This window comes from Podarcis melisellensis (assembly GCF_964234715.1).
Source record: "Podarcis melisellensis genome assembly, chromosome: 3".
Lineage (NCBI taxonomy): Eukaryota > Metazoa > Chordata > Lepidosauria > Squamata > Lacertidae > Podarcis > Podarcis melisellensis.
This window is the reverse complement of record NC_138530.1, coordinates 27512081-27536854: the sequence shown is the minus strand read 5'-3', so window position 1 is coordinate 27536854 and position 24774 is coordinate 27512081. Positions and strand designations below refer to the sequence as shown.

General features: G+C 38.4%; 1 protein-coding gene across 7 annotated transcripts in view; it reads left to right on the top strand.

The window, feature by feature from the left end:
- The window catches only part of USH2A (usherin), a 425043-nt gene that overhangs the window by 89063 nt on the left and 311206 nt on the right, over window positions 1-24774 (top strand). For all 7 annotated transcript variants that reach the window (XR_014166233.1, XM_081903562.1, XM_081903561.1 and 4 more), the window contains exons 19-21: window positions 1533-1690; window positions 3032-3176; window positions 14154-14384. Coding sequence is in view for 6 of the 7 variants with exons in the window: in XM_081903562.1 (XP_081759688.1) it covers window positions 1533-1690; window positions 3032-3176; window positions 14154-14384 (534 nt within the window). In the remaining variant the exon portion in view is untranslated. The remainder of the gene's footprint in view (window positions 1-1532; window positions 1691-3031; window positions 3177-14153; window positions 14385-24774) is intronic.

Genomic DNA, 24774 nt, shown 5'->3' with positions numbered 1-24774 from the left:
TCCACAAATGAATTCTGGAAGTAGATGTTATGGAACATGTATAGCTGCTGCCAAAAGCTAACCCTACCCCTCTGCACAGTAAATTCTACTCACATAAAATGTAGAGTAGAACACATAAAATGGCATCATTGTTTTGCGTATTTTTTTCCATTTCTGCCAGCAGCAGGTTGAATAGGTACGTAAAAATTTCACATGTAGTTTGTGATTGTGGATGACCTGTGGGTTTTCTGCTTTGATGGGATACATACATGGGGTGTCATAATGTCTACACCTAGCCTTATGCTGCTGCATTTGCCAGTAAATTAAAGACCCACTCTCCATTGAACTCGGGGTAACTGAAAAAGATTTAACTTTGTCTGGATTAGGCCCTTACTTTGAAGTCTTATTTTTTCATGGGTTGATTTGAAAACATGTTTAAAAACATTTGTGGTCTCTGATCCTATCATGAAATTGGTGGATGTGGTTGATGTCCAGGTTCAATTCAGTTAATTATAACTAATTAAGAATGGTTCATAAGCATAATTTTATTTTAAGAGTTGTCATATTGAATTAACTGGTTGTTTATAATTGTACATTACTTTCTAGCCAATGATTTCTCTTTCACTTAATTTTATCTGCTAAACAGATAGGAAGTCTTCCACTATGTTGGATAATAGTGATTTATACCTTGTTATGCTACATTTAAATGAACATTCGAGTCCCATATTTACTTACTTGGAAGTAAACCCTACCTATTTCCATTAAATTGACTCTCAGAATCATTTGGTTAAAAAAGATCATAACAATAGTCTAACTCAAGTCAACCATGTAGGTATCTCAATCCCAAAGATATTTCAGTTGAACACAAGCCCCATTGATTTCCCTCAGCTGGAACTTAACATAGGAATAAATGGCTGAAAGCCAAGGATTGTGTATTGCGCTGTTAACATTTAAAAACCCAGCATTTTTGCTGTGGATGGGATTGTAAATGGTATTTTCCAAAAGACAACCATTTTACAGTGCCTATAGTTCTTGAAAAATGGAGGCTTATCCTGCAGCAGCCACATATGACATAATTAAACATCTCTGAAATACCAGCTATTATAATACAAGAGAAACATGTTGATTTCAAAACTGCTCAGCAATTAAATTTACTTTGACAGTGTTTAAGTGTCCAACAATTTTTCCTCTAATCAGGGTTTTCCTGGGTCGCAAAATGGCTGTGCTTTTAAAAATCCATCTGTATTATTCTGTGAAACTTATATTGTGTTTCAAATTTTAAGTGGTGGTTAGTGCACCATAAAAATAATAGATCCCATACTTTGCCTATAGGTGGGATACATTTACTTTAAATTTGTAGCATTGAAAACCATATGAAAATTCCTTTTAGACCTGAAAATTAATTTCTACAAGCTGCTTATTTAGGAATTGGATGCAAACAGCCATTTTATCAAGTTTAACAGATGGTATTTTACAAATATAGTGGGAAAACTTGCCTGACACATGTTGTTCATTTATTTTATGATAAATTAGCACATTTATTTGTGTTTTAGCTCCTGTATTCATGCCACCTCCATCAGTATTCCCTCTTTCACCATATTCTGTCAATGTATCTTGGGAAAAGCCACAAGATAATGAAGCAAGAGGAGAAGTGATGGGGTACAGCGTCAATGTAATTACTGAACAAAAAGTATTGCCAGTGTATTCTCAGGTATTATTGTTATTAGCAATCTGTTTTCTCTGCTTATTGATATATGGATGTTATAAAACGGTCCCAGTCTTGTTGGCTGTGCCAAATTCAAATTTGCCAGTGGAGCAGTGCTCGCCATTATGAAAGTGCAGTGGGGAGTATCAAAGTTGTTACTATGGCATTTTGCCTAGGGTGGAGCTGACTTTTCGTTTGTTTGTCTCCGTATGAGAGGACATGGCTTGTTCTGAAGGGAATGTCTGATGGCTTGTATACTTGAAGTCATGGTTTAATTCTGAAAGGATACCCAAGAGGTTCCGTGCAGACAAAACATTTCTTAGTCTCCTGGCCATTGTTAAGAGATAAGGAGTGGGCTGCTTGCTGGAATAAAGTAAAGGTGAAGGGACCCCTGCAATGCTCCCTCCCTATTGTGGATTTTTCCTTCCTCTTCTTTTCACTGTTCCACTGAAATAATGGCCACGTAAACTACCTTAGAGGGACGCGGATGGCGCTGTGGATTAAACCACAGAGCCTAGGACTTGCCGATCAGAAGGTCGGCAGTTCGAATCCCCACGAAGGAGTGAGCTCCCGTTGCTCGGTCCCTGCTCCTGCCAACCTAGCAGTTCGAAAGCACGTCAAAGTGCAAGTAGATAAATAGGTACCGCTCCAGCGGGAAGGTAAATGGCGTTTCCGTGCACTGCTCTGGTTTGCCAGAAGCGGCTTAGTCATGCTGGCCACATGCCCCAGAAGCTGTACGCTGGCTCCCTCGGCCAATAATGCGAGATGAGTGCCGCAACCCCAGAGTCCGTCACGACTGGACCTAATGGTCAGGGGTCCCTTTACCTTTAAACTACCTTAAGGAAAATTCATTTTCTTAGTGCTAAACCCACTAGTGCTGATATATAATTAATATTGGTGATGATACTAATAAATTTATGTGTTTGCAAGAGACAAGTCTTCTTTTTGAAATACTTGTTAGTCATCCCTCTTATTCCATGGTGATTGCATTGGTATATTTCATCACAGAAAGTTGTAATGCTTAATCTACACTGTTTGTAAAAATAACCATTTCTGTTTATTTGTTTATTTATTGACAATCTGCTAAATCTGTGATTGCATAAAATCAGTGTAAGCTGCGACACTACAGTTTATATTAAATTACAATTTATATTCTAGCTCTTTGAGGTTCCTTGGAAAAGTCCTGTTTCTACTAATGGCTCTTGGCAAACGTATTAAGGTTAAAAAAGGTTTTTTTAAAAAAAAATCAGCAAAAGCTAATTTCTTTTTGCTAAATGTACTTTCTTATCAGTGTAAAATAATGGAAGTGCTATCAAGATAGCTGTCTTAACTCTATTTGCTTTTTAGGTTTTGTATGTTGCTGAAGCTGATGAACAGTCCTACACAGTGGCAGGACTGGAACCATACAGAATGTACTATTTTACCATTACTCTCTGCAATCAAGTTGGCTGTGTCAGCAGCGAGCAGGGAATGGGGCAAACTTTAGCAGCAGGTAAGGGAACAGAAAAAATTGTATTGAAGTATAAATTTAGCACGTACCTTTCTAATGAGCACCATTACAGATGATCACAGGTTGATGCATAGTGACTGAGATAGGTGCTGTGTTAATACAAAGTGACTAGCTTAATTGGTATTTGTTTACCATGACAGATTAAAAACAAAACACCATGTTTTCCACATAGGCTTGTAGTGTATTAGAAAGCCTGCATGGGTTTCTTTTTCAATGAGAAGCCATTTAACATAACATTTGTTTGTTTGTTTACAGTTTCAACAAATAAAGTACATAAGCCTAATGAAGTTAATATTTACTACTAGCACCTTTTGTATCAATAGCATGTTTAGCATATATATAGCATTTTACAGTTGCAAAATTATTGGCACCCTGGTCATAGGCTGCATCACCTGTTCTTGCATTTTTGGGTAGGGGGACCATTTTGGATGTCCTATAGCAAAACCCCACCTTTCTCCTAACCAGGAGTAGTGCAGGAAGTTTTTCTGAGAGCTATATGCATGATTGAAACCTAGGAGGGGGGAAAAGGTACACTTGCAAGATGTAGAAGTGTTTGCATATTTGGAAGGGGGTGCACATGTGACCCTCTACCCCCACATAAATTGGCATAAAGTTTGAATATAATTTGTCTGTTTATTGCACTACAGCATACAGTAGGGACAGGGAAGATTTTTCAGCCCAAGAATCACAACCCCTTCTAGGCAATGTTTTGGGACCCACATGTCAGTAGGAAGCACTGGAAGCAAAAGTTGGCAGAGCAATGAATGTTAATTTTACCTTTGCACAGTGGGCTTGTTCCCAACCACACTGAAACATCCCTCTCTGTCTTCCGTCCAGGCTTGCAATAGGCATTATAAGAGTTTGAGGATACATTTCAGCCAGACAAAACATTCAAGGAGAATGCAAAGCAGGATAGGCAAGGGGTGTGGCTAGGGAGGAGTCCTGAGAACAAGATAGAAAGGTGCATTTAGTCAATGGGTCTGAACTTCCCAATCCCTGGTGTACAGAAATATACTCCTCAGCATCAGTCTCAAACACTCAATTGAGATGTGTAATTTGGAGAATCTGTAGGTGCCAATCCTTCAAATCTTTGTACCTCAGGATTCTGTAATATATTGTAATGAACAGTTTCAAAAATAACTAATGGAATTTAGATAGGACCCTTGGCTATTATTAGTGATAAAGCATCGTTTCTTGCTTATCTGTCAGTTCCCTGAAAATAAATAGCTCATTGAAACCTGACAGCTTGTTTATTATTGTTTTAATAATTTGGTATCAGTCACCTTAAACAATACAGTAGAGTATAAAATTGAGTGACCAGTAGATTTAGATATATTAAATGTTGAGTATTTTTCTATTTTTCATTTCTAGGTTTGGAATGTTGCCATTTTAAGCCTGTATCCACTTACTTGAATTAACTTTTTTCACTGAAATCTAGCAAATGTGCTTTGTGTGTCAACTCTTCCTGAGATGCACAAGCAAAATACAATTGACAAATTATTTTAAAGGCTACTTTAATTAACAATCTCCTTGCTTCTAATTATCAGGAGTAAATGCAAGAGCACCATCTGAAATGCATTTTGATAGCATTGTGGGTGTTTGGGGAAAGAAGCTGCAGATCCAGTTTTGCTAGGCTGTGCATATAACATACCTTATGAAGCACATTTAAAACCCAGGGCATCCTCAAATAATCCTGGGAACTGTAGTTTATCTGCCACCGAGCTACAATTCTCAGCACCTGTAACAAACTACAGTTCAAATGTATGGTGTTTACATGAAAGAGAATTATGCGTTTTGCTCCTACTTCAGTGACTGCTTTTCTTTGGTAGTCTGGAAGACCAACGCAAACCAAAAGCAGAGGGACTGCTTAAAGGTAAAGGGACCCCTGACCATTAGGTCCAGTCGTGACCGACTCTGGGGTTGCGGCGCTTATCTTGCTTTATTGGCCGAGGGAGCCGGCGTACAGCTTCCGGGTCATGACTAAGCCGCTTCTGGTGAACCAGAGCAGCGCACAGAAATGCTGTTTACCTTCCCACCGGAGCGGTCCCTATTTATCTACTTGCACTTTGATGTGCTTTCGAACTGCTAGGTTGGCAGGAGCAGAGACCAAGCAACGGGAGCTCACCCCATCACAGGGATTCAAACTGCCGACTTTCTGATCGGCAAGTCCTAGGCTCTGTGGTTTAACCCACAGCGCCACTTACAAGATCCCAAATGCTTCCTTATTATAATACATTTTTATAACAGTTGTAGGGAGATCTGTCCTGGAAAGTGAGTGGAGGTGAAAGGATCCACAGACTTCATCGGTTTCATTACACAGCTTCACTAGGCATCTTATGTTCCCAAGATAATTTATGAGAGAGACTTCGGAGTTCTGCTTAAAGCAAAAGTTCCACAGAACTGTTGGCTCTGGTTGTTCAGAGCATCCCTTTGTAAAGTGGTATGGATCCTTACCTGCCAGTAGCACTGCAGGTGTAGTCATCTAGTAATGTGAGTGTGAACCAGCTTGAACTTTCCATCTGCATGTATACACTTTTACATTTGAAACCTTAGAAGCAAATGATACTTCTATACCTTTTCATCATGGAGTTTAAAGTAAACACATGGAAAGCAGCAGAGAAGTGCCATGGAAACCTGAATAATTATTTTCTATAGGGAATCATCAGATATTACTGTTAAAAAATGGGACTGACGCTACTGCAAATAACTCCTATCATCTTTGCTGCCAATGGTGAACAGCTGGTGGCTGAGGGAAGATAACCATTTGGTTATTGTCTCTTGCTCATGTGTCAAAGCAAAAGTGAATATTTAGACATTCAGGGGGCATGACAGGCCCATCTGTGTAGGTGTTGCCGGGCAAAACCTGCACAAACAGAAGGATTGTCAGGACCAAGCTGGCACAAGGAGAGGTGCTCGTGCAATGCGTTAGCGCTCCTCACCGCTCCAGGTTTCACATATATTAAAATCAGACAATAATGCTAATATTTCTACAGATCCCATTTTAAGTGTAAGCAACAGTAAGCTTGCATGTTTATGCTTGGTGTCTCCAAATTAGAACCCAGAACATGCAAACACAAATCTGAACTTGAAATCTGAATCAAATTCCCACTGATGTCTAAGAAACACAGTTATCATTTATTTGTCAGATATTAAATATGAGTTTCAATTAAAAATGCCTTCATGGTTGTCACTGGAGGTTTCACAGGTGTTCAAAGAAATAATTGTAGAACATTTTAAATGCCTAACGTTGACCTTAAAGTGGAAATATAAATGTGTACTTAGGGCTGTCATACGTCTGGATTTTCCCGGACATTACTAGGATTTCAAAGGTGGGAATTTCTGAAAGGTGGCTCTTTGTCCAGGATCTTAGGGCAAGTCAATTGAAAAATCACGGGTTTTGGGGTGTTTTTGTAAAAAAACTTTTGGGGTGTCCTGGTTTTTGCTTTTTGAAATATGGCAACCCTACGTGTACTGCATGTCTTGTGGCAGGTGAGCATGATATTCAGAAATGGTTTTAAAATAGTTTAAATGGCCTATATATAGCAGACCCCCTTTATATGAGCCTGAGCTATATGATGGTACTGATTATCTCTTTGTACCAGTGATATCATAAAACACTGTATTGCAAATTCATTGGCCCAGATTCAGCTAAAGTTGGTCGTAACTAAATAAACAAGTTTTTTGTGTAATAATCTTAAGACCCTTGAGCAACTTTGTCATAGAGAATTCCAGGCTAGGGATCATTAGGAAAGGAGTTGAAAATAAATGTCAGTATCATAATGCAGTTATACAAAGATACGGTGTGGCCGCATTTGGAATACCGTTCACACTTCTGGTTATCATACCTCAAAAAGGGTATTTTGGAGTTGGAAAAGAACAACCAAAATGATCAAATTCCCCTGTGAAGAAAAAAGTTGCAACATGTGGGACTTTTTGGTTAAGGTGAGTAAGAGGCAACATGACAGAGGTGTCTAAAGTTTTGCACGGCATGGGAAAAAGTGGATAGAGAAAGGTTTTTCTTCTTCTCTCATAAAACAAGAACTTGTGGACATCCAATGATGCTGAATGTTAGAGGGTTGAGGACAGATAAATGAAAGTCCTTCTTCACATAGTGCAGTTATGGTACTTCCACAGGAGGCAGCAGTGGCCACCAACTTGGTGGGTTTTAAAAATGGATTGAAGAAATTCATGGAGGATAAGGCTATCGGCAGCTAATAGCAACAGTCACATCCACAGTTGCTGGGAATCCCAGGTGGGCAGAGTGAAGTTGTGCTCAGGTCCTGCTTGCGTGCTTCCCGTAAACATCTGGTTGGCCACTGTGAGTACAGGATGCTAGACTATCTGCCATGCTGCAGGGCCACATATACCTATTTCTATCTTTGATGCTGTTCTTTTCCTTTGACACTCTTGTGTATCTGGAAGATACTCAGTTTTCATCAATTTATGAATGGAATACAGTTGCCAAAAAGCAAAACAAGCTCCACATCTTTGGGAGCATAGGATTTGATGTATATTTTTATTCAAGTTTTGCCATCCCTTAGGTTTACTGTATTCAAAGAGAAACCTGTAATGCCTGAATTTCCAATAGTTCAGAAAGGTACACACTACTGATAAGAACCATATGTTTTGCCTGTCATATAATGGTTTTTAAGCACAATACTCTATCATAGTCTTAAAAACCACCCATATCCAATTAACTGGTAATTAGTGGTGCATTAGATTTTCCTTTCTCTATTAAAAGTAAAATACGCAGGCTGTTTGCCTCTGGTCTGAAAACACACATTGCTTTGCATGCAAGTACATAAAAGTCTGTCACTGTGAATGGGACCCAAAGTGATTAAACAAGCACTCTTAATATGTTAATTTATAATTTTAATTACAGCAATCTTGTATATATAGTCATTAGTGAATACTAATATAAATATTTTGCTACCTTTTTATTCATAATGCATAAACCAATCATCCCCTTCTTTCTCAGCAGTTGCCTGTTTTTTTGTTTCACAATACAATCTTTGTTCTTAGTTATGAATGCATTTTGTTCGTTCCTGTCTTGAATAATCCCTCATTAAAACAAAGTCACTTTCTGCTCCATGCTTAAAAGGGAAAATGAGCATGCATATGTGCCATTGCATCCATATATATATATATATATTTACACACACATATGTACTTTTGCTAGCCGTCCTTCAATTAGTCCCCCTTCTTTGAATCTAATTTTATTTGTTGTTATACTGGCTTGATGTATGGACTCGTGAATTTCAGGCTGGTGCCAAGATCCAGACTGAGATGGGGAGTGGCAGGGGGCAGGGTAGAAGAATCAAAGCCTCTTCAGGAAGCTACAGAGGCAGCAAAGCAAAAGCGAATTGGCTTCACCTTTGACTGAAACTCTTGACTAGTACTGGAATCCTGTGATGACTTTGCTTGGTTAATTATCCAATTATTTATTTCAAGAATATAGGCACTGTGTTACAATTAGAGACGTGAAACATAATCTGAGGAATTTGCAAATGACAGATGATTTAAATAACTCCCGAGATAAACAGTATCCGCTCAGTATCTTCTCTTGCCAAGTGCTCTCCAGCTACAGATTGGGTGCTCTTTGTGCACCATTGCATGAGCCAAACCTTATTTGTTTGTTCTCCCCAAAGGACATATTTCACTCCTCGGGAAATTGCACAAATTATTCTGTTGCCAGTATGTCAAATTTGCATGGTCTTTAGGCTGAGTTTAAGTTGTATTTCTCTTGATTAAAAGCTTTTGGTTCAAAGCAATACTTTTTAATTGCCTAATGATATAAGTCAGTTCTTAGGAAAGAGCCATGCATTTAGGAGTTCATTTGCAATATAACTGAAAAATTCATTGCATGGCAGTAAAACAATTTACTGTTAATTACAAGGAGAAGAATTTGCTGTACCATGCTCACAGATTGCCATGAATCATGCAGCACTCCTAGAGATTTATAACAGATGTGTAAGTGGGATGAATTAGCAGGGTTTAATAACAGAGACACAAATCATGCAGACTTCAAGGAGCTTTAATTGATATACTAGAATGTGACGGGCATGAATCACTCAGCCATTCAACAGCACTGTAACATATGGTCAGCTCAATATGCTGCATCTTAAATCGGTTGGTGAGTCGTTGGTTGTCCCATATGGTGGAAGCAATATATTTTTCGGGATTTTTTTTTGCATTGATTTTTAAAGAAATATGATTCTATGTTCATAATACAATGAACCCTTAAAACTTGTTATGTTTATTTGAGGAATATTCCAGCCCTACTGTTTTAAACTGGAAATAAGTAGCTTATTTAAGTGTGCAGGTATGTCATCAGGATAACAAATACAGCTGCCTAATCCTTGTCCAGGGATGGTTTGAGTAGCTATAAGTGCCCCAAGGCAGCAAACAAGGCTGTCGCTGCCCCCACTGCCCATTAGTTCCCTACTAGCTCTTCATTTGTACTCTCACCTGTCTCCTATAGGACAAATTTAATATCATGATGGAGGTGGCCAGAGAGAAGGGACTAGTGAATAATGGGTTTGCACCATGGCAGGAACCTCATTTAACACCTGGAAATTTAAAGGCATAGGCACTGTTTCTGAGTACTGGACCTAAAGTTTTTATTTTTCAGTTTTTCAGTTTCAGTTTAGCTTTTAAAAAAATATGTAATTATGACTGCTACTTGTGGAACAGTTTTATTGTTGTCTGTTGCTGCTTTGCTGTGTTCTCTGTAATTCATTTGTTAGTAACTTTGTTTTGAAAATGGTTTTCACAGTGTCTTAATGTAAACCCTCCTATAAGTTTTAAAAATTGAAGTTCAGGGTATTACATTTTAAATCAATCACTAGGCAACCCTTTTGTTGAGTTGTGCCTTTGGGGGGCTTCATCAGTTAGGATTCTGGACTACAGACTAAGCTATTCTTGCTCAACCATTTCTATGTCTCCGTCACTCCCATTCACTACAAAGATTTACCCATGAGATTGAATGGCAAAATACTTTGCATTGCCAAACTAGTCGCAGTTCTATTGAATACATTCCCGGCACCCTTTTATTAACATCTTGTAACAATAGCCAAGCTGCTTCAGCGAAGGGAGCTCTCATTTTTTAGTTGAGGGGCAAACATAACATTGAATGTTTGCTTACGAACTGAAATTGTACACCATATGAGTTTGAGTGTATGTGTGTGTTTAAGGACAACCCTACAAGTAGCCATTTAAAAGGTTAGAGTTCTAATTAGCAGTAGCCAAAGCATAAATGAGACCATATTCTCATGAATGGTTACGTTTTCAAAGTGCTGCTAAAGACTGTTGCTATTTCGGCTTTTAATTGAAGAGAAAACACTGAGGAGCAAATTTCAGACTAAAGCCAAGAGGAACCAAACATTAGAAGTGCTGCTGATTATTTGAGAGGTTGCTGTTGATATAAACGCATGAGAGAGAAGTAGACCTGTAAATTTTGTAGCTGTAATGCAAATGCGTTTTTATTAGCTTTAGAACCTGACAAGCTATAGGAAACTTTTAGCAGCTGCATTAGCAAACCTGACAGATTTGTGAAAAGAATACACTATCCTTAGAAGCATGGCTGCCAGAATTTAATGTCAACAATTAAAATTTATTTTGATACTCACCTAGTGTTTATTACTGTTTGTATACACAACAGACCTTACTAATACAGAGATGCACTATTAGATGGAATTACCATCTGTTCGCAGTGAAATGCTGGCATCTGTCTTAGCTTCTAAAACTAAAATGATATCGTTTCAAACAAAACAAAGTTAACTGCTCTTTACTTACCAACAATTATATTTTTCTTTTAGGCACACAGATTGTATGTGTGTGTTCACGCACACAAGCGAAATGCTTTTTTTTATAGTGACCTATACAGCAATATCTATAAGTGATATATCTTTAACATAAAACAGTATGGGCCATCTGTTTGGTGCCCTCTGTTACACAACAGCAAACACGTAGTCATAGGCGTTTAAACTAATGTTTTACCTTTATAATATATCAACTATATATTATCTAGGAATAAATTTTAAAAACACTACATAATTAAAATATGCAAAATATAGCTGTCTACTAAAATACAGTATGCTTTGACAGATGTGTTTTAGGAGGCTTGGACAAAATTTAAATAGGCAAAATTATAGACTGCTCCTTTGACAAAGCAGCTACAGGTACCACAGTGACACCTTTAGGAAATGTATACTGTGCCTTTTAGCCTCCAGTAGCTATATTGTACAATCCAGTGACATGGCAACCTGTACTGCAGATTTATAATCTTACTTTTTTCATCCAAATTGCTGAAGTACCAGCTTCAGTAGAGACTCTTCACTGTACATGTCAACACACAAGTATTCTGAATCACCAAGGACATGGTAGTTACAATACTAATGTTATACCGAAGATGTTGCTTTTTGAAAGGTTGGGTTTCTGTTCCATATATCACAAAATAATAAATTGTGTCATGCTAGTGTTTAATGCGTGTACACAGTGCATTAACTGTAACTGTAGTACATTTATTTGTGCTAGAGTAGACTTGAAAATGATTAAAAAATCAATACTTTCCTGTCAGAGAAGCAAGTGTTACAATGCATTTAAGTAGTTAATTGCAGAAGCCCCATAAAAGCTTCAAATTTGGATAGCAAAGATGTTATAATTACAGTGCAGGCAACTCCTATTTATTAAAGGATGATTGTTTAAGGGAGATGTGGTTGTTGGTTGTTGTGAAGAAAGGTTGGCTGTATATTCATTTTAGAAATAATGAATTTTAGCCTTTTTGCTTTAGCAACTCTAAGCTGAACTAGAGGACTCAACCTTGGCACTCACATTTAAAATGCTGACACAGACTGATTTGCTCCAAAGGTGAAGTTCCAATTGTAAAGCCATGTTTTCTTTTGAAACCTGTGCATTAATACTGCATTTCATTAGCGCTCTGCGCTACTTATGCGGGGAAGCTTGTGACCTCACACTGCACTACTTCAATTTCAACACAGTAAATTTTGAACATAGCAGTATGATACTAATTAGATTGTGAAGTCATAAATGATGTCCAAGCAAGAATTTACAATGCATAGCACGGTTGGTGGGTTTTTGTCTCCCATCATTCCCTCTGCCAAAAGTAATATTTTATCATGTTGTAGAAAAAGTAATAGCAACATACTACAGGTTAATGTGAGAAAATGATGGTTTTGTATGCAAGAAGCTTTAAGGATATGTTATTAATTTGTTATAAATGAAACGCTTTGCAACAAACTCTTAGCTAACTGAAGTAATTTGCAAGATGTATATTTTAATCCAGATTGTTCTCCAAATGAATGTCGTGCCCTATAATCACCAACAACTCTGTCTTTGATATATACTGCATAGTTTAGGACTCTCCTCATGTAAAAACATTACAGATTTGCAAAGTAATGATTGCTTGGGGTACAGAGTGGATAAAAGTATTGCTATGAGGTGTTTTTTGGGGGTGGGTAGACTGTATGCCTGCGCCCCCCTCCCTCTAATTCCTGGATCCAGAATGGATTCAATTCCTGAAATAGCCAGGCTAGCTTCCTGTTGAGTTAATGGCCACCTAAATATGGGCCATTAAGGTAACAAAGGAAGCAGCTCTGTGCCAGATTGCAAATGGGTAGACCCCACATTCCTCAATTTGCTGGTAGTTAGAAAGACAAAGGCCAGAGTTGAGAGTTGGTGTGTGTGAGGTAGAAGTTGGAAGCTCAGGTTGTAAATATGTGCAAATAAACCATAGATCATAAAAACATCACAGTCTCCGCTGTCCCTCATTCTGAAGGAAACCATACCCTGGCTAAGTGTCTAGAACCACTGGAATCTAGCACTGCGAAGAGATTGGGGTGGTGTGCAACAGTATATTATAGGTAAAAGATATCTTGAGGAAACCACAACAAGCTACAAAAGACTGCATACCAAACAATTGCACTAGTGCAAAATGCATCGGCTCAACTGCCGATCATATGAAAGAATTGCAGTGGCTGCCATTTTCCACTGAGTTAGGTTGAAGGTGCTGGTGTTAGTGTACAAAGTTGCATACAGCTTGGGACCAGGATATGGATACGATCATCACACTCCCTATATACCCAGTTGATTGGTGTGTTCTGTAGGAAAAAGCACCCTGCAGATACCATCCTACCAGAAGATCCATTCCACACAATGATAGAATCGGACTTTTAGCGTAGCAATACCTAACCTTTGGAACTCCCTCCCACTGTAATCAGACGGGTGCCTTCTCTATTATGATTTAACTGAGCAGTAAAAGATCACACAAAATTCCTCCTATCAAAGAGAACCTATCTTTCCTATTCCTGATATATTTGATTACACTCTGGAGAGATAGCTGGGTGCCCTTGTTCACAATTACAATGGTACCTCGGGTTAAGAATTTAATTCGTTGTGGAGGTCTGTTCTTAACCTGAAACTGTTCTTAACCTGAAGCACCACTTTAGCTAATGGGGCCTCCCGCTGCCGCCATGCCGCCGCTGCACGATTTCTATTCTCATCCTGAAGCAAAGTTCTTAACCCAAGGTACTATTTCTGGGTTAGCGGAGTCTGTAACCTTAAGCGTCTGTAACCCGAGGTACCACTGTAGTTGAATTTGTGCCTTAAAGTCTGTATTATTATTTTTATGATGCTGAGATAAAATTACTTTCAGTCAGTAGTTAAGGTGGAGGGAAAAAGCCAGTACTGTACCACTGACAAGTCAAACAAGACATTTGAGGGCTGCCATTCAGATTTTTTACTAAATCAAGAATTATCTGTACTGTATGATTGCAATAGCACACAGGTCAAAGGTTGTTTGGAATTGTAATTGATACTTGCTTTCCTAGGGGACGATATATTATACATGTAGAACTCCCTAGTTTATTCTGAAAACCAGTATTGTTTGGATAACCTTAACTGGACAGATGCATCTTTCCTTTTTTCTTTTTATATAAATAGCTCCAAGGCAGCTAATTGCCCCTTATGCTGAAGGAATAAACAGCACAGTGATAAAGATAAGTTGGAAGGAACCTAAAGAACTTAATGGGCCTCCTCCAATCTATCAGCTGGAGAGAATGGATGCATCTTTAGCAACATCAAGTGTAACTGTAATGAAAGGAATCCGTTTTCCAGGAAATGGGTATTATAAATTTCCAAGTTCTACTCTGCCTGCCAACACATATTTTACAGGTAAGGAGATTGTGGTGATAGCATGCAGTGTAAAAGCTTTGGTTTTTGTTTAAACAACAATGGGATAGTTAGGGTGCTTTTACACTAGCCCATTTCTCTGGAATTGCTCGTTTTAAAAAATTCATTTGTTTTTAGAGCACTTCTGCATGATGTTATTGTTAACTCTTTTTATTCTGTCGCTTTCTGAATCATCTTGTGCTTCTTGAGACCTGATTTTTCACTATTTTCGTGTGAATGCAACTGGTATTGGGGCAATTCAGGGGTAAACCAAAGGTTGTTCATCCCTAATCACCGGGCCCAGATAATAAATGATGTAATAATAAAAGCGGGGGAATCAGCATGATTAGAGGCAAACCTCGTGATATGGAATACAAAACATTTCTTAAATTACCCAAGTTTACATGGTTGGGACTTCTAACAATAAAACAACTTATATAAATCAACAAACAGGTATGCAGTTTCACTCACCAGCCCCTCAAATTTTCTTTTCTATTTTTCAACTGAGCCTCCATTGGTTGTGGAGGTCTTTGAGCATACTCCGTTCTTTCTGGGCTTTTAGTAAATGTTTTCTCAGAAGTAAGTTCCACTGAGTTCAATGGAATTTACTCTCAGATGATGGGGTTAGGATTGGGATTGCAGCCTTAATCTGCTTCCTACTGCGAAATTGAATAACCAAAGGAATGTATCCTTCATTATCGTTCTTTTCGCATGGAAAGAGGTAGTCTATTTTTTTACCTGTTGACTTATGACCCTAACCCTTATGCAGTAAGTAAAATGCAGGATGCCAACCTGTGACATCTTTACCCAGAGTGGTAGAGGCAGCAGGGGATCATGACATTTGTGAAAACAAACAGAAGGACCCCACTTTGTCTTTAACTTTGTCTTTAAGGTGCCACAAGACTCTATTTTGTGTTTGTTGCAAAAGACTAGCATTAACTTTGGAAAGGAACACACAGAGAAAGTGACTGATTTGTAAATATTTGTTGATGGCTGAGATGTTTGTATCTTTTGTGCACTATGATATTTAAAAATAGGTTTATTTCAAAACCAGCAGATGACAAAATATAAAAAAGACTTGTGCAAAATAAATCAATTGCAGGGGTACAGAAAATACCAGATGAAAGGCTGGAATGGCGTGAGGCATGTCCATACATCCCTATATATGGCTGTTCTATTCAAGGACCAAGAATTATTATATTTGTGTTATTAACAATATTTTCCAACCCTTAGAAGCATTCATTTTCTGCTGCTCCTTGGATGAAGTCATTGTGCAAATGTTTCTCCTTAACTGGGAAGAATGATAACTTAGGGGTAGTACATCTGCCTTGCACCCATAAGTTAACTGCAGGTGCTGGGAATTAAAAGAAGTATCTTAGGTAGCACAGCTAAAAAACCCCACCTGTTTGAACCCCAGAGAGCTGCTGCTAGGTAAAGGCTAACAATGGTGTAGGGGAGACTCCAGGAAAAAATGGTTTGGGGGAACAATGTGATAGAAAACACCATTATAGCGGAAGCAAAGACCTTAATACATTATGGCTGAAAGTTAGGGTGGGGAAAATTTGAGAAATGGGGAAGGGCGCACCTACTACCAGAAACTTGTGCCCCTCCAGATGTTGCTGGACTTCAGCTGAGCTCCCATCAGCCCCTGCCAGTAGGGCTGATAGGAGTTATAATCCAACAACACCTGGAAGGCCACAGAACAATCTCTGCTTCAGTATAAGGCAACTTAATAAAACCTGCCTAAGCTAAGCAAATATATGAATCATGACATAACTGTGGGTCAGGCTCCCATCTCTGCAAAGGGCATTCTGACCATGCTTCCTTTCCCTTCGCTTTATCGTTATTGACAGTGACATGTCCCACTATGAAGTGTTAGCTGGCCTCAGAAAAGAAAGAATTTAGCCCTCTCTTCATTTCTCTCAGAACCTTTTTTGCTAGGACTATGGCCTTGCACTTAAAATGAATTCACAGTTCCTTCTTGAACAAGACATTTCCTTTCTTCCTCCTTCCTAATCCCAAGAAGCCTGAAGATAGGGTGAGAGGGGAGCTGGAAACACTTTAAACAAGAGTGATCCAGCACAACAAAGTGAATTGTGCTGCTTTGTGAACAAAAACATCTTAAGACATTTTCTAATGTGCACGACAGGGACTTAACGCTACAAATATGCGGAGCTGACCCTGACCGGGCAGCATTACTATAGTCGTATTTTCTTCTTCTTCTGAAACAGGACTGATTTTTTTAAAAAAATTATTATTATTATTATTATTATTATTATTATTATTATTATTAAAACTTTTTTAAAAGTCTGCATCAAATATTTGCTTTTCCTATATATCCTTTTCATTGAAAAATACAGATTTATTTATGCCTTTGGACAAAATCTCAAAATCCTCCACTTAAGAATGAATTTTTAAATGTACCTTTTGGTAGGGTGTTGCAGGCACTAAGACACTGTTCTAAAAACCTATCCTAAAGAATCTATTGCCAAAGTACATAACTGACCAAGCTGATCGACATTCAGCAGCTACATCTTGAAATTCAGAATATGAGAATGGAATAGGTAACAACAGGGTTGTGTCTAGGTTTCAGGAGGCCCTGGACAAAGTGCCCTCTGGCTTCCCTTCCTCTGGACTTGTCTCCAAGCACTGCCAGGTAGCTCGGTTCTGACATTTTATTTTCCCATGATGCCCCAAACAATGCTATAGTAGGAGGCATTTGGGAAAGAGGGGGTGATTGTATTCAGTGTAGTGCTAAGGAGATCATCCCATCAGTACAAGCATGTCTGCTTGCCTGCCAGAAAGATTCTCCTGTCCGTGTGCCAATCTGGGGGCTATCCCAACCCTCCAGAGCAGATTTGGCATGGATGGAAGAAAGGGGGAAAGTCCCATTGTTCTAGTGGGAATCCTAGCACAACAACTGAATATGCGGCCTTAAAATGGTAACTAGACCCTACTGTATGGTGCCGTTAGGAGCACTAGGTTGTTATTGTTGTTAAATGACTGCCCTGCAGGGTCCCCAACAGCTTCCCAAGAATGTTAGGTGCTGCCACTGGCCCTCAATTCCTGTTGCAGCAGCAGAAAACTGTGATCCCCATAGATAGCCTTTAACCTCATATCTAACTCAGTGCACACATACACCTGTGCTGATTCTGAACCTTGTTCACAGGAGTGCTGTTCTGTTCTTCCAATGAACTGAGAGCACCATACATACTGATTATTCAGTTTTATCTTCACATCAATTCAGTGGTGGGTGGTAGGACAGAAGGCAAGGAGCTCAACAGTAGGTGGCATTAGAGTCAAATAATTATAGTTTTGTCCCCATCCTCCTCCCTGCTGATTTGTTTAAGGACAACAATGAGACTATGTCTTGGCTCTCCCTCTCTGATGAGGAACTATAATTCGTGACTCCATTTTTTCCCTTGAGGCTCCCCCCTCCCCGGATTAAAATGGTATCTAAAGCAAGTTACAGGTTGGGATGACAATGTCACAAAGGTTATAAGGGGGTGGGGGTAGGAGAGTGCATTGATCCCCCTCTGTAGCTCTTTGCCAGTGGAGGAGAGGATTGCTGGTGGAGAAATCTCTCTGCCATGGTAGAGGTCCCAAACTTTGCCGAGGCAGGTGGTAAGCTGCTACTAGCAGTTCTGCCACTGATGTGAGAGGATAGTAAGCATTCAGTAGTGTGTGGAAATGGGGTATTTTGTGAAGACAGCCACATGCGAACCCTGCAGATACCCCCAAATTCTTGGTCCCCTCAGCTATGCCAGCCTAGAGTAGGGCCTAGGAAACACTATTTCCACCCTCCAATTTGCAAAACTGGGGTTCTAATTTGCTTAAGAAAGAAAAACAAACCCTGCTCACCCACCTTATGATATGCTGCTTTCACGTGCAGAAGTGGATGGATTCCCCACTCTGTTCCTTTATAGTGCTCTGTTAGTGGATGGGGGAGAAATTTGCTTTGGTTTATAGTTTAATGTGGAGCTACCTAATTTTCACTTCCCAAAACAACTTGTGGACTGAAACAGAGCTATTCCATTCCCCCCCCCCGAATTTTGTGATGCAGTTCTCCAGCAACAAATGTGTACTAAGATGCATGTAATACGGGAAAGTGTGCATAAAACTGCATATATTAGTGAAAATAAGCAGAAATGCATTCTATCAGGGGAAATTGCTTGCAAAATTGTGTATATTAGGCAATGTTGGATACAAAGTATGTATATTAGGAGAAATGTGCATTTAAATGTTGATGAATTTTCATGAGGCGTTTTAAATAAAAAATCTGATTTGGAAATGTGGCAGACTGAGCTTAAGACTGCAAAACTGAGAACTGAAATTGACAGTTCTGTCCATCACTATCTTTCTTGGCAGTCCTATACTGGTGGGGCTTCCTTTTGAGTAGACATGCATAGGATTTCACTGTACAATACCATACTCCAATACTTTGACTTTCTGAAGGACTGCCTGCTTTCTACACTACTCATGAGCTGCGGTTTTCTCATTCTCGGCTTGTGGTTTAGGCAGAGGACAGTCATGATGGAACTAACAAGTGGTGTATTGAACAAACAAGGAAGGGAAGACATTCATTGATTCCAATTGTCTGTCATGAATATCACCAGGAAACGTTCCTATGAATATTATCAAGGCATGTTTCATCCCCTAATTGATCTTTCAGAAAGATCAAATTAATATCTTGTCTAACTATGATGAGCCTTATCAATTGAGTGATTGCCAATATTAAAGGGGGGGGGAGGAGGAGAGGATTAATTTTTTCTGTCCTTATTAGCTTAAAGTACTTATGGCCTAAAATCAATCAGATCATAGACTGAACAATGGTATTTTTTTGCAAAACTATCAGTCAGGATTTAGCTGTTGCAATATTATACTATACAGATTTGTGTGTGGGGAAAACATAATATAAGCTTGTAAAGCCAAACACTCACATGTTTAAACAATTATCTCCTAGATGAACAGAGACACACTACTTTGGTTGAGGAAAATGTAAATACAGTTTATTTTTTCATGGATGCACCCCCTCCCCACTCCAAGAGATATCAAACATTTCATTGAAGCTCTTTTTGCTATGCAAAATTCATTAGCAATTTCCCCAAAAGACAATCTCCATCAGGTTTTGAATGTCCTTTTCCAACAGCAAGCTAGAGATGTGCAGGACCCCCCCCCCGAATTTCTCTAACTATATCAAACTGTAATTGTTGCCTTATGTTGAAACAACTCAAAAGATGAGATGATGAGATACCTCCAAATTGGCAAAATTTCAGTTGTAACTGTAAGATCCTGTTTGTTTTATTTTCCTTTACTATACTGTTCTCTAACTGTACAGTAATAGTAAAAAATAGTTTGAAGCAACTAGCCTCCTAGATATAACAATCTCCGGAGTATATTGGCATCTTGAATGACATGGGATCATGTTTATTTCTATATTAGTCTTCCATTTTTTCCACATTACTCATGTTCTTTTTTTGATGCGCTCAGGAGGAATTTATGTGATGTGACCTCTTGATCCTTAATGTAAACTGACAAATTTATTGTAACCTTAGATATTGATGCAAAGCAAATAACTAAATTCAGAATGCTAGTGTTAGCATAACTACTAGAATGAAGAAGTATAGGCAATAAAATTCAGGGCAGGCGTTTAATTTATTAAACTGCAACACTTGTTCTATCAGCATTTTATTTTAAAGGTAGACTTTACCTTTAAAAAGAGACAGGGAAGATAGTAAAATCATTAAGTTCTTTTATGTATTTCTAAACAGGGATGGCTAGCAATTGGTATGGTCTGTTCATTTGGATCAAAGAGCTGTCATATTTTAAATTTAATAGAGAACATAAATGGAGGCGCTTGTAATCAAGAAAGCTTGATTTTTTAAAATTGCTGATGGAAAGCCCTTTATTGGCATGTTAACATATCTCTTTAGGCTGGTTAATTACTACCATGCGGAATAAGAGAAGGTTAGTTCATTGGCTAAAAGCAGATATGCTTTTAATTTAAATAATTATGTACCGACTTTGGCCTGTTCATTCCACTTGCTCATCTCACAAGGTAAGCAGTTAGATTTTATAGCACTGGATAGTAATCAATGTTGAGGGGCCTTCTGTATTGATCTCACCAAAGTCTTTGATCTAGTAATCACCAACTATCACTATCCTCCAGGCTCACCGCTATAGTATTACTATTCCCTGTTTTTTAAAATATGCAAAATTACAGAGAAATGACCAGGCACTGAAATGGAGAAAGAGAGAGTTGGTTAGCCACCTGGGCACAGCTATTTCAATTTTAAAAACAGAATTATGTAAAATAATGTGTACCACTTACACCAATCGAAGCAGAACACAAAAAAAGACATCAAGAAGGTAGTCATGTGCACAACAATATAATATAGTTGAATAATTGTTTATTGACTAAGTGGTGAATTTTTGAGCCATTCTTTTTTTTTTTTTTATAAATATTTATTAAGATTTTTAAAGAAAAAAAAATACATTAATAATAAACAGTATTGTTTTGCTTTAACAAAGTTTCATGTCATCTTTGAACTTCCTCACGCCTCCCGCTCCCATTTACATCATTTAATAAATTTTTGTCAAGCAAATTATCATCTTATTTCCAACTTGTATACCAATAAAATACATTAAAATAATTCTCCTTCAACTTTGTTTCTCTTAATCTCTCTTATCACCATTTCCTGATCTATTTTAGTGATGGCCAATTGTTTATAACCAAGCATCTTTTTTAACATTCCATTAAATCACAATATTTTTGTAAATAAGTCTTAAATTTCTTCCAGTCCTCTTCCATCCTTTCTTCTCCCAGGTCTCGGATTCTGCCAGTCATCTCCGCCAGCTGCATATAGTCCATCAGTTGCATCTGCCATTCTTCCAGTGTGGGTAGATCTTGAGTTTTCCAATTCTTGGCAAGTAGTATCCTTGCTGCTGTTGTCGCATACATGAAAAATGTTCTATCTTTCTTTAACACCTTCTGGTCGACAATGCCCAGGAGGAAGGCCTCTGGTTTCTTAGTGAAGGTATACTTAAATACCTTTTTCAACTCATTATATATCATTTCCCAGAAGGCCTTCACCTTAGGGCAGGTCCACCAGAGGTGGTAAAATGTTCCTTCATTTTCCTTACATTTCCAGCATTTGTTATCTGACGAATGGTATATTTTGGCAAGTTTAACTGGGGTCATGTACCATCTGTATATCATTTTCATTACATTTTCTTTCAAAGCATTACATGCAGTAAAATTCAACCCAGTGGTCCACAACCTTTCCCAGTCCTCAAACATAATGTTATGCCCAATGTCCTGTGCCCATTTTATCATAGCCGACTTAACCATTTCGTCTTGTGTATTCCATTTCAACAGCAAGTTATACATTCTTGAAAGTACCTTAGTCTTAGGTTCTAACAGTTCTGTTTCCAACTTCGATTTCTCCACCTGGAATCCTAACTTTTTGTCACTTTTAAAGATTTCCTTAATCTGAGCGTAGTGTAACCAGTCTCGCACTTTATCCTTCATTTTCTCCATACTCTGCAATTTCCAATTGTCTCCGTCTTTTTCTAACAGTTCCCAATATTTTGGCCAGTAGGCTTCCATGTTGGTTCCTTTTCGGGCCTTAGCTTCCAAAGGTGAAAGCCACCTTGGTGTTTTATTTTCCAGTAAGTCTTTATATTTTGTCCAGACATTAAACACTGCTTTTCTGACAATATGGTTCTTAAAGGCCTTATTGATCTTAACTTTATCATACCACAAGTATGCATGCCAGCCAAACGCATTGTTATAACCTTCCAGATCTAAAACATCAGTGTCCTCAAGAAGTAGCCAATCTTTTAGCCAGCAGAAAGCTGCGGCTTCATAGTACAACCTTAAGTCTGGCAGGGCAAAGCCCCCTCTTTCCTTTGCGTCTGTTAATATCTTAAACTTGATTCTGGGCTTTTTGCCCTGCCAGACAAATTTGGAAATATCTCTCTGCCACCTCCGGAAACACTCTGTTTTGTCCACAATTTGCAATGTTTGAAACAAAAACAACATCTTTGGCAGCACATTCATCTTAATTGCAGCAATTCGGCCTAACAAAGAAAGCTTCAGCTTTGCCCAGCTTTCCAAGTCTCTCTTAATTTCAGACCAACATTTTTCATAATTATCTTTGAATAGACTCAGATTTTTGGCTGTTATATTAACCCCTAGGTATTTTACCCTTTTCACCAGTGATAATTCTGTTTCTCTCTGAAACCGTTCTGACTCTATTTCTGTCATATTTTTCCCTAGCACCTTCGTTTTTTGTTTATTTAGCTTAAATCCTGCAACCTGACCAAAGTCATGTATCAGTTGTAAAACTCTTTTCGTACTAGATTCTGGCTCCTGCAATGTCAAAACTAGGTCATCTGCGAAAGCTTTCAGTTTATATTGTTTCGCTCCGACCTGAATCGCCTTCACCAACCGGTCACCTCTAATCATATTCAAGAGCACCTCCAGAACTGAGATAAATAACAGAGGGGAAATCGGGCAGCCTTGTCGTGTTCCTTTTTCAATTTTAAATTCTTCCGTTACCACATTATTAACTATCAATTTAGCTTTTTGTTCTGAATATATCGCATCAATCCCATTTTCAAAACCCCGCCCCACTCCCATTTCTTTTAAGTTTCCCTTCATGAATTTCCAAGAGATGTTGTCAAAGGCCTTCTCCGCGTCTATAAATATCAGCACTGCTTTAGTGTTTATGTCTGTTTGCAAGAGTTCCAAAATGTCAATAATGTTCCTTGTGTTTGCAAACATATGTCTACCTGGGAGAAAGCCAGCTTGGTCCTTGTGAATTACTTCATTCAGAACTTTTTTAAGTCTTCCTGCCAAAACATCAGCAAATATTTTATAATCCACATTTAAAAGGGAGATGGGGCGATAGTTCTTAAGTTGTGTCTTTTCAGTTTCTGATTTTGGTATCAGCGTGATAAAAGCTTCCTTCCACGATTCCGGCGCCTTCTTTCCCTCCAAAATTTCATTGCTGACCTCCATTAAGGGTTGAATCAAATAGTCACTCATTGTCTTATAATACTTGGAGGTAAGACCATCTGGTCCTGGAGATTTGCCCAGCTTCATATTCTGAATGGCATGTTCAATTTCTTGTCGTGTTATTTGACTGTTCAGGAGTAGTCTATTTTCTTGTGTGAGTTTTTTAAGACTATTTTTTTCCAAAAATTGTTCAATCTCAGCCTCATTTTGCGGCCCTTGAGTATATAATTTCTTGAAATATTTCTGAAAGGATTTCCTGATTTCCACAGGGTTCTGGATGTTTTTTCCTTCAATTTCTAAATTTGTAACTGTGTTCAGCTTTTGTCTCTTCTTCAACTGCCAGGCCAGCAGTTTCCCACATTTATTAGCCGATTCAAACGTTTTTTGTTTCATTGACTTAATCTTCCATTCTATTTCCTGATTAATCAGTCTAGAATATTGTGCCTGGTGGAGTTTAATTTCTCTCAGAGTCGGCTGCGACTTCGGGTTTCCTCTTAGCTTCTTTTCTAGCTCTTTTATTTTTTCCAAGATCTTATCTTTCTTTTCATTTTGTTTCCTTTTCTTAATAGCATTCTGTTGTATTAAGAACCCTCTCATCACGGCTTTACTCGCGTCCCAAATTGTTCTTTTTTCCACCGTTGTGTTCAAGTTTATTTCAAAATAGTCCTTCAAAACTTTTTGGGCCTTCTTAATAATCTCCTGATCTCTAAATAGATTGTCATTCATCTTCCATCGAAAGGAGCCGGTTGGTAATAGTGTCAGGTCCATTCTCAAAGCATTATGGTCGGAGCAGGTCTTTGGGCAGATTTCCACTTTTCTGACCTTAGGTGCCAGACATCTAGTAATCCATATTTGGTCAATTCTTGTCCAGATCAGATGGGCTTCAGAGAAGAATGTTCCTTCCTTTTCCAAGGGGTTCCTCGTTCTCCAGATGTCAATCCAGTCCATGTTGTCTGTCATTTCAAAAAAGGTCTTTGGTAGTCTGCCGTCTTTGGTAACTTTTTGACTTTGCGACTTATCCATGTTGGTTGATACAATTCCGTTCATATCTCCCATCATAATGATGTTGTCAAAGTCCACATACTCCAGCATGCTCTCATGCAACTTCTTGTAAAATTCCGATTTCCCTTCATTTGGTGCATAAATTCCTAATAACAAAATTTTTTCTCCTTGGTGCTGTATTTCCACTGCCAAAATTCTGCCTTGTTCATCTTTAAATAATAATTTGGGTGAAAGGCTCTCCTTTGCATATATCACTACCCCTCTCTTCTTTACTCTATCCGAAGATATAAATTCCTGGCCGAGTCTTTTATTTACAAGTATTTTTCTGTGGAGCCTAGTCACATGTGTTTCTTGCAAGCAAATAATGTC